At 42.5% G+C, this 15,002-nt stretch overlaps 1 protein-coding gene across 1 annotated transcript in view; it reads left to right on the top strand.

Annotated features, from left to right (window-relative positions):
* insra (insulin receptor a) overlaps positions 1-15,002 on the top strand; it is a 74,403-nt gene that overhangs the window by 11,260 nt on the left and 48,141 nt on the right. Inside the window, exon 2 of the mRNA XM_080726591.1 lies at positions 1,623-2,171. Within this exon, the coding sequence (XP_080582717.1) occupies positions 1,623-2,171 (549 nt within the window). The remainder of the gene's footprint in view (positions 1-1,622; positions 2,172-15,002) is intronic.

Raw genomic sequence — 15,002 nt, 5'->3', positions numbered from 1 at the left:
CGATTAGACGATTATGTAATAATTGTGACAGCCCTAATCACTACAGTAGTAGACGGGTAGCTAATGAGCTGAGCAGCACATTGACCCACTTTGTTTCTTTCATTGTACATCATCAGACTACATAATGTATGTCAGTATGACTGTTAGCAATAATCCTGCATTCTATCACTATTTGCTCACCGGGCAGCACTTCTCAAAAGACACCCACGATGTGTGGACTGTGAAATGGGTCCTGGAATGTTGTTGCACACTGCACCTGTAAAAGAAAATGTTTATTTATTATTTTTTATGGTTATGTTACACCAAAGGCATCTCCTTGAAAGAGCCTGGTTAATATCCACGATTCAAGTGTGTTGGGGGTCGGGGAGTTTTTTAAGGGAGCCTCGTTACGGTCGACTTCTTTTTTATATATATATATATATATATAAAAAAGCACTCCATGGATGAAATACGCTCCATGTTGAACTCACATTTAATATGCATCAGTCTGATAATAGTTCACAATAGTCTATAGCCAGTAGCCACAACATCTCTTACTCTAAACTGTAGGTGTGGAAGAATAAAGTGCTCCATTAGGCCTGTGCATCTAGTGTTACCGTACCTCTTTATTGTAACAGTTGGAAAGAGTTGAGATGGAAAAATGTGGGCAGTCTGCACAGTGGCGTAGTTGTGACATTTCTTGCTCCGAACAGGATCATGTGTCTAGGAGGTCATGGCAGGAAATGCCACAAACCTGCTACATACTAATGTGATCCATGACCCTGAGCACTCGAACGGGCCCCCTACATACAGAAGCATATTTTTAATACATTAGCCAGTGTTATTAATGGTGTGAAGTTACAGGGGCAGTGATACAAACCACATAGGAGCAGCCCGTGATGAGCAAAACTTGACACTGGTGGTGGCTCTCCACAGTTAAATGGGGGCAGCAGCCAGATATGTGGTTGCTAAACAAAATCTGTCAGCAAAAAGCTTCTGATTTTCGTCACAGATGGAGACATAACCACATATTCTTCAGTGAAATATGTCCTCTCAATACCAAGTGGTCTATTTCTTTTCCCACTCACCAAAGCCATCTTTAGCTTCCCTAAAAACTGGCCTTCCAGTTGATGGCTGCAGCACAGACAGACATCTCGTGTCATGTAGCTTTATCATCATCTGGTCATCTGGTCTGCTGTTACAATCAGTGGTCGTCTGGACAAGATAAACACTAACTCACAACTGTTTACATTTGTTTGAGATTTTGTCCGAAGAAAATGGTAACATCTAAACAATTGATACTTTTTGAGGTTTGAGGAACAGAAATTATACTATACAATCTAACCCTTCACCTCCAGGTTATTAGGCCAGCGCCAGCCTTATTGGGAATGAAAGTGCTCAGTTGTTCCAAAGAGGAATGAACGGTACTTGTGTTTGTTTTCCTTTAGACTGAGTGTAAACTGAGAAAAACCCGACTATTAGTTGTGGAGCCTAACTAGCAATTACATTGGCTTGATCTTGTTGATTTCCGTGTTCCTTCTGAGATCTTTTTAGTCCATGCGTGAAAGAAACCAGTCTTTAAAAGATCTTTTCTGTTTGTTCGCTCTCTCTGCTCTCCCTCCTCCTTCCTATTTCTTCTGCAGTATGCCCCAGCAAGGACATCCGCAACAACGTGACCAACCTCCAGTCACTGGCCAACTGCACCGTCATCGAAGGCCATCTGAAGATCCTGCTCATGTTCAAGACGAAGCCGGAGGACTTCCGCGGCCTCAGCTTCCCCAAGCTGACCGTCGTCACTGACTACCTGCTGCTCTTCAGGGTCTACGGCTTGGAGACGCTCAGTGACCTGTTCCCTAATCTGACCGTCATCCGGGGAAACAATCTGTTTTTCAACTACGCCCTGGTGATGTTCGAGATGCTCCAGCTGAACGAGATCGGCCTCCACAGCCTGATGAACATCACCCGGGGAGCGGTGAGGATCGAGAAGAACCCGGACCTCTGCTACCTGTCGACGCTGGACTGGTCCATGATCCTGGACACGGTGGAGGACAACTACATAGTGGCCAACAAGAACGACCGGGAGTGCGGAGACGTTTGCCCCGGGGCGGCCAGAGGAAAGACCACTTGTCAGACGACCACGATCAACGGACACTTCAGCGAGCGATGTTGGACGCAGAAGCACTGTCAAAGAAGTAAGTCGTACTTAAAGAGAACATTTAACTAAATGAACAATAGCAACCGTAAACCCCTAAATGCACCACATAGACAAAATGTTTTAATTCCCATCAACATGAATATTTTATAGGTCTCAATCTCTGTGTAACCCAACATCTTTGTCAAAGTACCACATTGCATTGCACCTGTGGTGGCCTCATTTGAAATTGCATATTGTGAAGAATTTGTCCAATACTTGTCCAATAATTGGGCCAAATGAAAACCAAGCACACAACAAACCAGACTTGCGATATCAGAGGCATCGTTTGCCTTGTTTGCAAGGACAGTCACTTGTGTCTCTCTGGGTGTTGAAATGTCAGAGCCAAATCATGTGCTTAAGTTTAAAGTAGGCCAACTTTGTGTTAAAGCAGTTTGAACTATACTCTTTGAATATGATGCAACACCTCGCCAGTGAGGCTGCGATGGTCTGTTTACCACTCGGCGGACAGTTGGTATTATTTGTGCCCTGTGAAGAATTCCGGGCGAGGTAGATGATGATGACAGACATGATGCCAAGTTTCTGATCGCCCCCAAGCAATACTCCTGGGAAACGGCTCGTTCTTTCCCTGAAGTGGCTATTGTTTTAAAATGACAAGCCCACCCATTTCCACAGCGCCAATGAGTTCAAGTTTGAGCGCTGACAAGAATTTTTGCGTATGGGTGCCGTCTGAACCCCTTGGCTTGCAGCGTTATGCAACACATCATGTAACTGCTCTTTTGAACCAGTTTCTCCTTTGTGCAGATCTGCTTTCTCAAGTACTTATTTGTGTGTTGAAGTGCTCGAATGTGTTGTGACAGTTGCAAGCACAGCCAGTTTCTGTTGAAAAGAGCTCCCGTGGGCCTGCGTTATCCCCTCTCCTTCCCTTACTACACCCATGGCGTTGTAAGGGAATATTTATTCAACTAATGACCATGCTTGAGATTATTGCTCATATTTGTTGCTAGTCCTCCTTGAATAAATCTGCAGTGTAGACCGTAGACCCCGTGGAGCTGTTGTCAAGTTGTGGTGGAAATGTTATGGAGGAAGTGGTCTAAAGTAGCAGTGATGACTCTGAATTGAATTAACGTCACACATGTGCCATTCCCTCATACAAAGAACTCAAGACCAGAAGCCGACAGGCAAGCGCTGATCTCCCAATCATGGGCTGCAGGCGACACAGGCAGGGCCTGTGGTCTTGTGGTCTGGGGCCTGTGGTTTTTGGCCTAGTTTCACTAAAGCATGAAAAGACCTGTTAAGCCCTAGCTCGAACCACAGAACAGTGAGTGCAAGGCATTCAGTGCTCAGTTCCATCTCTGTTGTTTGTACACAGACACAATGGCGCACCAATCCTATATTAAAATCGGCTAATGGGAGGGTCGGCAGGCGGGCGGACCACGGTCGCTCTGACTCAGACATAACCATAAACAAACCCAATATCGCAAATGCTAATGACAACAGGGATCTCCATATATGGGCATTTCGGTTGATTTCAGACATCCTTTAATTTAATTCCGACTGGATTTATTATGAGTCAAACAAGTGTTACATTTGAATACTTGTACTAACAGGGTTCCCACGGTCATGAAATTCCTGGAAATGTTTTGAAATTTGATTTTTTTTCCCCCAGTACTGGAAAGGTTTGTTAACTTTTGAAGTGGGCGCATGCGTGTCCATCGTGCACGATCCGCATACACGCCACGGTCCGTTCACGCCGTGCAGCCGTGCACACTTTAATTTTAGTACACTGCCTGTCTTTGGGCATTACATATAGTAAGAGAGTGACTCCTTATTGCGCTGAATGATTGTTATATATTCCTGGAAATTGAGTTAAATATTCTGGAAAAGTTTTGGATATTCATTGGTAAAAATGTGTGGGAACCCTGTACTAAGATAGGTTATTAATATGTAATGGATTGGGTGATGGGTCCAACACTTTAGTGTGCAACATTGCTTTCTCTCTCAACAGTAAACAAACCAACATAACGTTTTAATGAGGGCTTATGCACATTTCTAAAGTGACAATTTTAGGACTTTTTAATGACGAATTAAACTTTGGCCAAATTGTCACATATTAGAGGCATAAATTGTGAAAATAGCCAATCTACATGCGTTGCGAGGCGTTGTCTGCTATTTTCACAATAGAACCGTGTTATACAAAATGTAATGCCTCAACTCCTGGTGCTTGTCAGGGGGAGGGGGGTCCCCAGTTAAAATATGATTATTTTAGAGGTCGCGGCCTTAAAAGGTTGAGAACCACTGCTGTAGTAAACATAACCTAAAAGTTGGCACATCCAAATGAATTATCGGCGGTGAGAAAACGGTATCAGCGGTGCATTCCCTGTTGCAGAGAGTCCTGTCAGAGGTGACTGTGGGTCATACTCTTTCCTCTGTAGTCTCTACACCTGCAGAAAACAAAGCTGCACACAACCATAAGGCTTGGCTTAGCTCCCGTGTTTGGAGTCACAACCCATTTCCTTTCCCTACTTCTCTAACCAGCAGTAATTGGAGCCACTCAGAGTGAGCCATTGCTAATTTCCCATCCTTTTTGCACTAAATTGGGTTCGTCCGTTTTGCAGACAGGCTTGCAGGAGATGCTCATTACCAAAAGAGATGAGTTTTCTCTTACACGCTGCATACACACACACACACACACACACACACACACACACACACGCTATCCCCATAACATCTACAAAATAATGGTAATTGAATGGCATTGGCATTATTTTGTGAAGTGTTTGTGTTATCTTCCCTGTTCATTTGTTTAAAGTAGGGCCTTGTGGGATGAGGTTCTGTTTGTATCCAAATCATTTTGTATTAACATTTGTTTTCAATTTCATTATTTTTGTAACAGAAGGATGCTTCTGACATGGTTACATTTTATTTAAAAGTATATGACAACCGCATCCGGATACCACATACAGTCCATATATCAATCAATTAATTTGAAAATTGTTCAAAATCTAATTACAGAAATAGTATACTATTTCTATCTATAAATATTCAAATTACTTTTTAAACTAAGATTCTGAAAATCTGTTGATAAACATAAAAAACAAAAAAGCAACTAAGTTGTAATTGTGATTCAACTTAGATCATTAACACTGTCACTAACACTATTGTTAGCCTGGACGTTGAATGAAGTACTCAGTTACTCAGTCTAAAAATAATGGATAATAATATTTGAACTATTGGCTTTAGCTTGTATGACGTTTTGTCTCCTTTCGGGACCAACAACGATTGGAAGTTGTGAATGAAACCAGTTTCTTGTTTGTTTTTCTAACAACGATGCTCACGAAACTAGTTAAATTATTTGTAATCGGCGAGAGTTTACACCAAAGGGTAACTCTTCGTTTGAACGGGCATATGCTGGTGGTCAGGCAGGGGTCATGACAACCAGTTGTTGTCATGACACCTGCACAAAAACTATTCAGTGTAATCTTATGAATGGAACAATAGATGGATACAAATCCTCCATAACATTGTTAAGCTGCTGTCATGACAGCTAATGTCAGCATAAAATACTGCCCTTGGTTCTGACATATTTTCAACCTGTCTTGCCTGGCCTACTATGTCTCTTCATTTATATTACTATATCGTTGTCTCCATATTATTTTTTCATTCATTAATGCCCTTACTTCATCATATCATACTAACGTCACACAAAAGCGTCAATAGTAGCAGATCCACAAGCTCGATACGCTGTTTTTGAGCTTGTAGATCAGATCTGCTACTTTTGCTTTTTACATTTGAATCCTAAAAAGTAACTGTTTTGGACATATGAGGTTTCCACCCGACAGACACCATATGTCAGGGGTCTTTAACGTTTTCAGCCCAAGGACCCCTTAGTTGAGAGAGAGATGAAGCAGGGACCCCCACAACCTGTTCATAGATTCCGTATAGTTTCATTGTTTGACAGCACGATCGTCAGTGTATTTTGGATTCATGTCAATTTGTGTTTTCGGATATTTAACCACTTGAACCGTCAATACCTAATAAACTTGACCTTTCACTCTGTACTTAGTCTGCTCTTTTTCCCCTCTACACCAAAGCTCTTTGCCGAAAATAGCCAATCTACAAGCTCACAACGCCTCGCAGTGCGAGGCGTTGTGAGCTTGTAGATCTGCTATTTTTGGTTAAAGTTCTTAGAATATGGACACCAGGGTTCAAGTGGTTTATATAAAAAAGGAGAAAAAAACTTTCTATCACTCAAAGATTTGGAGGACCAGTTGTAGTAACTCTGAGGACCCCCTGTTGAAGACCCCTGCCATATGTCATTTTGACTTAATCAGGAACACACAGAACAACAATTTCAGAACAACAACAAGTTATGTCATTTTGTAGGCTGAACATGATGTCATTACATTTTAGTATGACAGTAGTATGTCAAATTTGGCACGTGACATGGAGGATGATCTAAGTTTGACATTGAAAGTGACATAATATGAACAAACATTTTATAATTTGATGTCGGGTGTTATCATGTAGTGCTTACGAAGGTGTCGTGTGTGTCATATATACCCTTTCAAATGAAGTGTTAATTCTTGGATTAAATCCATGGTTATGTCATTCATTAACCACTTTATCCACCCTGGCGTCCCTATTTTGGGCATGTCATTGTAAGCAATATGTTCTTTTCTTTTCTTATAGCCAATCTACAGTACAAGCTGACAACCTGTTGCAAGCGTGAAGATTGGCAATTAATGGTGCACGACACCATTGTACGATAGATTGTAAAATAAAGCTTAAAGTTGTACTATGTAACTTTTTTTATAAAACAAATCTTAAAATTCTCCTAACTATTAAATCACAAAAGTTTTAGAAGATCCGCGCCGTGAATTTCAGCCTGTAAAGCCTTCTCTGTATGTAAACTGAGATCCTTGCCGTGGACCGGATCTCGCGCCAAAATTGCGTCATCACACTACCGGCCAATCACAGCGAGGGTTATACAACTGCCGGCCAATCACAGCGCATCTTGAAGTGGGGTCGCTATGGCAGCCATATTTGTTGTCGCCCGTTTGTACCATCCCTTCTCTAGGTAATTTCGCCTACCAGGCAGGGTGAAGGAGTCCGTATCTCTGGAATTACTGAACGCACAGGAACAAGGGACCCCTTAAAAGATAGATCTCAGCGAGGTGGAGGCAGACGCGGGGGTCTGAAGGTACGAAAAACGTCCGAAAGACGCGGACGCGACCGCGGTTTGCTATAGGGCTAATGACCACTAGTTGGGCATCTTACACAGTATGGCTTTAAGTGGTTACAGTTTTTGCCACGCATGTTTGGCTTCGGCCCCCAGGCTGAGATACTGTCTCTCTCTTTATCCTTGTCTTGGAACAAGCCCAACAGAGCGATTGAAATGATCAAGACAAGGGCAACAGATGAGGAGAAATCTCTTGGGATGCCTTCAAAACAAAACGCTTGCATTGAATGAAGGACGGTCAAATCAGATGGAGGCTTTGTGCATCTTTTACGTCGTTTTTTTGAATGAAATGAAATTCCGCCCTGACCGAGACCTTTGGTTTTGGACACTCTGCTCACATTACAGTATGTGATGACAGTGGTGTGCTTCACCTGCTCGCGTCTCTTTGCAAATCGAGTCACACCGAGTTGAATCAGATTTTGTCCTGGGAGTCTGACTGGGACAGGTGTTCCGCCGTGTCAATGGCATAATCGCTTCACCAATCTTTTATTTTTGGTTTTGTAATCACATTTGGGCTTGGTGTTTGGTCCTCTTTGTTGGGAGCAAGCGCGACTTCCCAGCCCAGGGCACCTCGCCAAGGCCCCAAGAAAGGCTCTAAACGAAGCCGGGTTTCCCAGGCAGCTTGTGTTTTACACACGTTCTAAAACCATCTTCATTTATTATCTGTCCTCTGAAGAGATTAGGCACCCAGCTGAGAAGAGGAGGAGGTTTGCTGGAGCAAACTGCAGCACGTGTTTGAGTTTACGAAATTTGGTACATATTTAATTAGCTGTAACAGCAGGCGGTGGGGTTATAGAATGGGATTTTGTAAGCCACCCCTAGCCACCGATTGGTTGGCACTGCACACTCTGCGGTATGTGTGCCTGCCTGTGTACGTGGGGGGGGGGGGGGGGGTACACTAACTGCTGTTATGCTATATGCAGGCTGTTAAAACTGGAGAGCTGCTGTGAAGTGAATTGTGAGTCGGGTCAGGTGAAAGTATCCGCACTCTTCATATGGAGGGTCTTCTTAGCCATTCGTTTTCAAACTTTCTTTTTAATCTCAAGGACCCTCGTAAACTCCTGAGAGTATACAAATGGATCCTTAAGGGTCTGTTCGGGTTCCGTTTGTGTACACTCGGGAGTGACAGACCCTGCAAGGGTCAATTTAGAACACCCACCGCGTGGAACCCTGGGGGTCCCTGGCTGGAGCCCACTTTTAGAAACACTGGTCCTCTTGGCTAATGTCAGACGTCTGTCACCACGTATCACAAGACATGAGTGTGTGTGTTTACGTGTGGGGGGACATGTAACTATGACTGCAGCCACAGACACTCTGCATATAAATCACACAGATATCCCCCCCCCTCCCCTCCGCATGTGCGTGTGCGCGTATGTGTGTGTTGTGTGTGTGCGCGCGCGCGTGCATGTTTGCAGACGGAGCGGACAGCTATTGTTTAGTGTTGCTGCTAGGAAACAGTAGAGTAACACGGTGGTGTAATGGTGGATGTGAACACCCCCCCCCCCCCCCCCCCCCCGACCAGTGGTGGAAAAAGTACTGAAATTGTTTACTTACTGCAATATCGAAATACTCTGTTACAAGTAAAAGTCCGGAATTCAAAATGCTGCAAATAGCAGATCTACAAGTTCACTACACGTCGCTTCACAACACGGTGTGAGCTTGTAGATCGTCTATTTTCAAATCCTAGGTATAAAATAGGTAAATGTATGTTTTTAATATTATAAATAATTTATATCTGCAAAGTGCAAAGTAACTACGGTAGTAACTTAAGTTTTCAAATAAATGTACTGGAGTAAATGTACAATATTTGGATCCGAGATGTAGTGGAGTAGAAGTAAAAGTATTGGAAATTGGAAATACTCCAGTAAAGTACAAATACCCACCCACCACCACCAACCAAAGCATGCACGCGCGCACGCGCACACACACACACACACACACACACACACACACACACACACACACACACACACACACACACACACACACACACACACACACACACACACACAAACAAACAGGCTCTGGTGGAAGGACGGACGGGCAGGTCAGTGGTCACCATGGGGGGCCACACACACACACACACACACACACACCTCGATGTTGACCTTGCCCTCTAGCCCTTTCCCCAGTGCCCTGCCCTGGCCTCCACAACACCACGACCACCACTGGCGCCAAGTTCATCTTCCCCATCGAACAATAAGCTGTCGTAGAAGTTCACAGAGCAATCTTCCCGATTGTTTCCTGCCTTTGTTGGCCTGCTTCCTCCCAGAGGTTATGAATGGAGCCTTGGGGGCCTTAAAGTGGCGTCTTTGCAGCGCCGACGCTTTTACGAGACCAAAATACCAACAGGTAACCTGCGGAGGTCACAGAGGCATTAAGAGGACAAACTGAGCAGCTTGTTAAAACACTCTCTGGAGAATCGGAACGTCAACAAATAAGCACTGCTTAGCATAAATTGAGAGTTATTCACAATGTGTTTGAGGTTTGTGTGTGTGTGTGTGTGTGTGTGTGTGTGTGTGTGTGTGTGTGTGTGTGTGTGTGTGTGTGTGTGTGTGTGTGTGTGTGTGTGTGTGTGTGTGTGTGTGTGTGTGTGTGTGTGTGTGTGTGTGTGTGTGATTACAAACAACACAATATGCATTCTATTAAACCAATAACACTTTTTTCCCAAAGATACATAGAAACACCTTTCATATTTTATAAATACTAGTCCTTTTGACTAGTGTACAGTGCAAAGTAAACCCTCAGTTTTAATAATTGATGCTGCGTTCACACTATATCGGTAACAAAGACTCCAAAATGACCAGATGAGGTCAGCTACATACTGTAGGTATCGAGTCACTGTATGTTGCTCAAGCCACATTGGGTACATGAAACAGGTAGGTAGGATTAAATAACACAGGAAACCGGTTAATGGCAAGAATGAGTTTTTCTTCCTTTTACGGAACGGAGCAGGAATTGCGTGGAGAGAAGGGGAGTGAAGCAAAAACATAAGATTGATTGACAATTCACTGCGTCATTGGAGAGCTGAAAAATATTTAACTCGCGTTTTTTAATAGAGCAAAATCGTTCAAAAACGTTCCTTTTTCCAATAGCTAGTCTATGTGCTGCAGTAGATTAGAGTTTATCATGATTGATTATTTGTGACGTTATAGAGTAGATAAAGTGTTCATTGATTATATTAATATCTAGCCTAATGACACATCATTGATACTGTAAAGCTTGTAAGAGTCTAGATGTCTACCTAGGACTGAGTAGTTATTGTTTTGGTAAAGCCTATCTTGTTATGGTACAGCTCGTTCCAGAGGCCTTGAAGCCACAGTATAATTCTAGTGTTTGACCATTCTTCTTGGCAGAACTCTTTTACCACTGACCAGAGTGTTAATTGTACTTCTGTCCATGATATCATGTTATATAAACTTGACCACACCACCACCTAATATAATTGTCTTGTCTCCTCATTGTCTCATGATTATTGATTGATCTGAATTCCACCACAGTGCCCATCACGCAGCAACAAAAGTCAGGAGGCTTCATGTCGCTAACTTCTATTGAATAATACTTGTTACTTAGACCGTTGCTTTATCGCCACTAGGTGAATGCAACATGAGAGTGTAAAAATGGACCCAAAACTTTACGGTCCATTTACACCAACTTTTACACTGACGGTTTTATTGTGCATGGTTTTGGGATAAGATAAACTTGTGGCATCATAAAACATTGAGGTTCCATCCCTCCCTGGCCCAAGAGAGGTCCACATGACATGTCATGTTGCTATTGTGAATAAAGAATATCTTCATAGATGGACGCTCGCCATTGGCGTAACTGACTATGTATACCACCGTTTCCCAGACCACCTCAAGCCGTACCTTGTAGCCTCGTAGTTCTCCCATAGGCATGAGGACACTGCTCTTTGATGTCTCTCTGACATGTTGAGTGTCGGTGTGAGCCAATTTCAACAGCCCTGCCAGGCTTGTGTATTCATTACCCATCGTGTTGCCCTCTAAAACTTGACACATGTTTGAAAGCCAAGCCAGCCCTGTTCTCCTGCCATTAAATGAATCACTCCTCTATTTCTAGTTCTGCTTCTGAGACCCTCCCCATTTACTTAGCCTCTATATACAGTGAAAAGGTTTTGGATTCAAAGATATTTTAAGCCCCATTAGGAATGATGACCATGCATGTCCAACAAAACTATACTGTTTGGATTGCTGTGCACTGGTGTGCACCTTTATGCTCCCCAGAGGATTAGGCTCAGATTTCCACTTACACACGAGATACTGTATCTAAAATTTGCTATGGCAGATTGCTATCATGAGACTTGCTGAGCGCATTCATGACAAAGCCCAGGGGTGGGTATACAGTACACAACGTCTTAAAATTGAATATATCACAAAGATATCAAAAGAAAAATACAAATAGAAACTTCTTCCCCTATCCCCCCCCCCCCCCCACACACACACACACACTCAATCCCCAGGACAGTTGTAAGACACAATCTGAAAATGTAGAATACAAATAAAAGTGAGGAAAAAATAAATAGATAAATAAAAAAGCATGAACATAATAATGGCAGATGAAATAGAAATGTCATGTTTGTTGCAGTTTGGAGTTACAGTCAGAGCAGAGTATGCCACACTAGTATGTAGTTTGTGTGTTGTGGCTATAATTTCATAAACAGACCCCAGGTCTCATAGAATTTCTTCTCACCGTTCCTTTTTTTATTTATCATCTATAAAATGTACTAAACTAGTGAAAACAGCAGATCTACAAGCACACAATGCCTCGCATCGCTTGTAGATCGTCTGTTGTAGATCATCTGTTGTGTGCGACAGTCTTGTATGATGAAGCAGGGCCTTGCTTTACCAAAAGACGGACACATTTGAAACTTGGAGATACAAGGTTTCTGCCCGACAGTGATTATGTTGCGAGGAAAACGTTGAGATAATAGCCATTTTGGTTAGAACTGACTGAAAATAACTTTGTACTTCAAGTTTAAAATGATACTAAATATTTTTTCAAGTGTCCAAATAAATTCCAAATATTATCAAATTATCTTGTGGCACCCCTGGACTGCCGTCACGGCACCCCAGGGTGCCCCGTCACCCACTTTGAAAACCCCTGGGCTACAAGTCAGTTCCAGTGGAGGCCAGGCCCAGGGACATGAAGCTGCGTGAAGGGTGTGAAGCTCTATCAAAAAAAGTGTTGCTTTTTGCAGCGCTCCAATGATGCCGTGATGCCTCAATCAATCATGTATTTGTTTCACCGCTTCCACTCCCCGTCTTTTGTTGGTTCTGTGAATAAAAGAAAAACTAAATTCTATTTCACACTGTTAAAATAACCACAGAGTGGCTAGAGCAGCACACGATTTTGCAGCAAAGTAACTGGCAACCATTGGTCGTTCTGTAGATTTTGTAGAGTGAAAGCGGCATAAAGGAGATCCTCCTCTAAGGGCCGCAAGCAGGGATTTTATATTCTTACTCTTGTTGTTCTGCTGTACTGTATGATGCATCCCAGAAATTACTCAAATGCCAAAAGGTACAATTAATTGTAGGAAGTTCCATAACTAAACTGGCTCTTATCTAACCTCAAACCAATTAGTGCATGTTAAGTACAGGGCAATAACATATGAACTCAGTGCACCGGGGGTAATGGCTGTGTAAGTACTGCCTTTTTAGCCAGCCCTGAGAGCTTCATGTGAAGTTTGAGTGAGCGCTACACCTACTGTGGTTAATGAACTGTTTTATTGACGGTTTCGGCTCCACTTCATTCGCACATACCACAAAACTTCTGGTGGGGGTAAAAAATCATGTCAGACAAGATCAGACAGATGCATGCAAGTCATAAAAACCTCGCCACATTGTTCACGGCCTAGGAGAGCACCATGTCTGCTTGCTTCACAGCTCGGCACACAGAGTTCCACTAGCCTAAATCCAAATGTCAGTCAGTCAGCCGCCCGCCTAGCCCCCGCCCCCTTCCCCATTCTCCTCTCTGTGCAAACGGCTTTTTCTTTTAGCTGATTTAACTGCTCTGGCACTCGGCGCTGCGGCTTGTGAGCCGTTCGCTCCGCAGTTTGCAACTGCCGGAGTCCTTCCACTGGAATCCCAGACATTTGAGGCATGTGTTAAAGCTCGGCAGACAGGCGTTTCTTCGCCGTCGTATGCACTCACACTCAGCTCAGGCATTCTATTTACAAGGGGCTTATCTGCTGTTTAGATTGGCCTCTCTGGGGAAAAAAAAGATGCCTTGTTGTCTAACTTTTTAAATACGCTTTGATTCTTGGATGTTTTTGTAATTTCCTTCGGCTTGTAATGTGTGTTTTGTCATAAATAATGGGTAATTGCCATTTTAGTCTTTAGTTTCTGTTTAAATTAGTATTGATACTCTCTATTGAAGCACTGATATTTGAAAACTACAGACAAAAACTGTCCCTGGAGAAAAGATTGATGACTATATATTTGTTTCTGTATTAATTTGGCCAAAGTGCAGTGAGTGAGCGATTAGTTTAGCCCACTTCTATTAACACATTGTGAACAAATGGCACGTCACTTTTCAAAAAATAATGAAAAAGTCCTTTCCATGACGCAGAAAAGGTTTAAAAATAAGTCACCAAGGTAGTCACACCTGAGCTCCGGAAGGATATGTCTGTTTTCAAGGCTGTGGCTTAATTCATCTGCTTGTCAAGTGAGTAGTGTTTATCATTTCCATTCCAGTCTCACATGAGCTGGATATCCTGCCTTTACCCGGCAGTGGCACCGTCCGGGGGTACATCAAAAACAAAAAAATGTCCTTCCATGTTGTTTGCGTGTTTTTGTTCTATTAATGGAGGCCAGTTAATGAAATTGTTTACAGTTCCTGTTGCTGTTCAGTTGTCTCAGCTGGGCCCCACTTCTGTTGAGTCAGACCGGCTGACAAGTGGATACCAGGAAAGAATAGGACAAAATAAGCCGAGGTCATTACTAGGCTATGGCTTTGTATAACATCACATAAGAGCTGAAATCCGGATTGGGAAATGCGTTTCTTTATGTCTCCTCTGACGCACTTCACTACTTAGTGTTATTTTCTTAATAGTGTAATTATAATTAGTAATTCATTTCTAGGGCAACAACTATTGATTTATGTTCTTATCGATTATTCTATTGATACATTTTTCAAGTAATCAAATAATTGAGAAGCATTTGTTACAAATATATCAGTGTATATAAACAAATCGATTAACCACTTGTTATTTATACTTTGTCGCCCAACAAAGTCGTTCAAAATCACTGAAAAAGGCATATCTATAAGCTCGCCATTGTTTTGTGATGCGATGAGATTGAGATTGTAGAACTTTGAACCTATGACATGCCTTAAATAGATATTATTTATTTATTACCATTTTATAATCAATTAAGTTGATTAGTTCGATTAACTATTGCACCCCTAGTGTGCAATTCATTTTCCATTAGTCTAATGGAAAGCACAATGTTATTGCGTATCCTATTTGCCTTGTTCAGTACTCTGGTATGAGGGCAATTTACAAGGCCAAAGAGTTTTGATCCAAGACTTTATTAGAAGTTTGCATAGAAAAAAGTACAGTTTCATGACAGTACAGTTCACTGGTACAAGGTCAACTAAAAGGAGATACTA

This window comes from Nannobrachium achirus (genome assembly GCF_963921795.1).
Source record: "Nannobrachium achirus genome assembly, chromosome: 5".
In the NCBI taxonomy this organism is placed as follows: Eukaryota; Metazoa; Chordata; class Actinopteri; order Myctophiformes; family Myctophidae; genus Nannobrachium; species Nannobrachium achirus.
The sequence above is the reverse complement of the archived record's forward strand: the minus strand, read 5'-3'. Positions and strand labels throughout refer to the sequence as shown.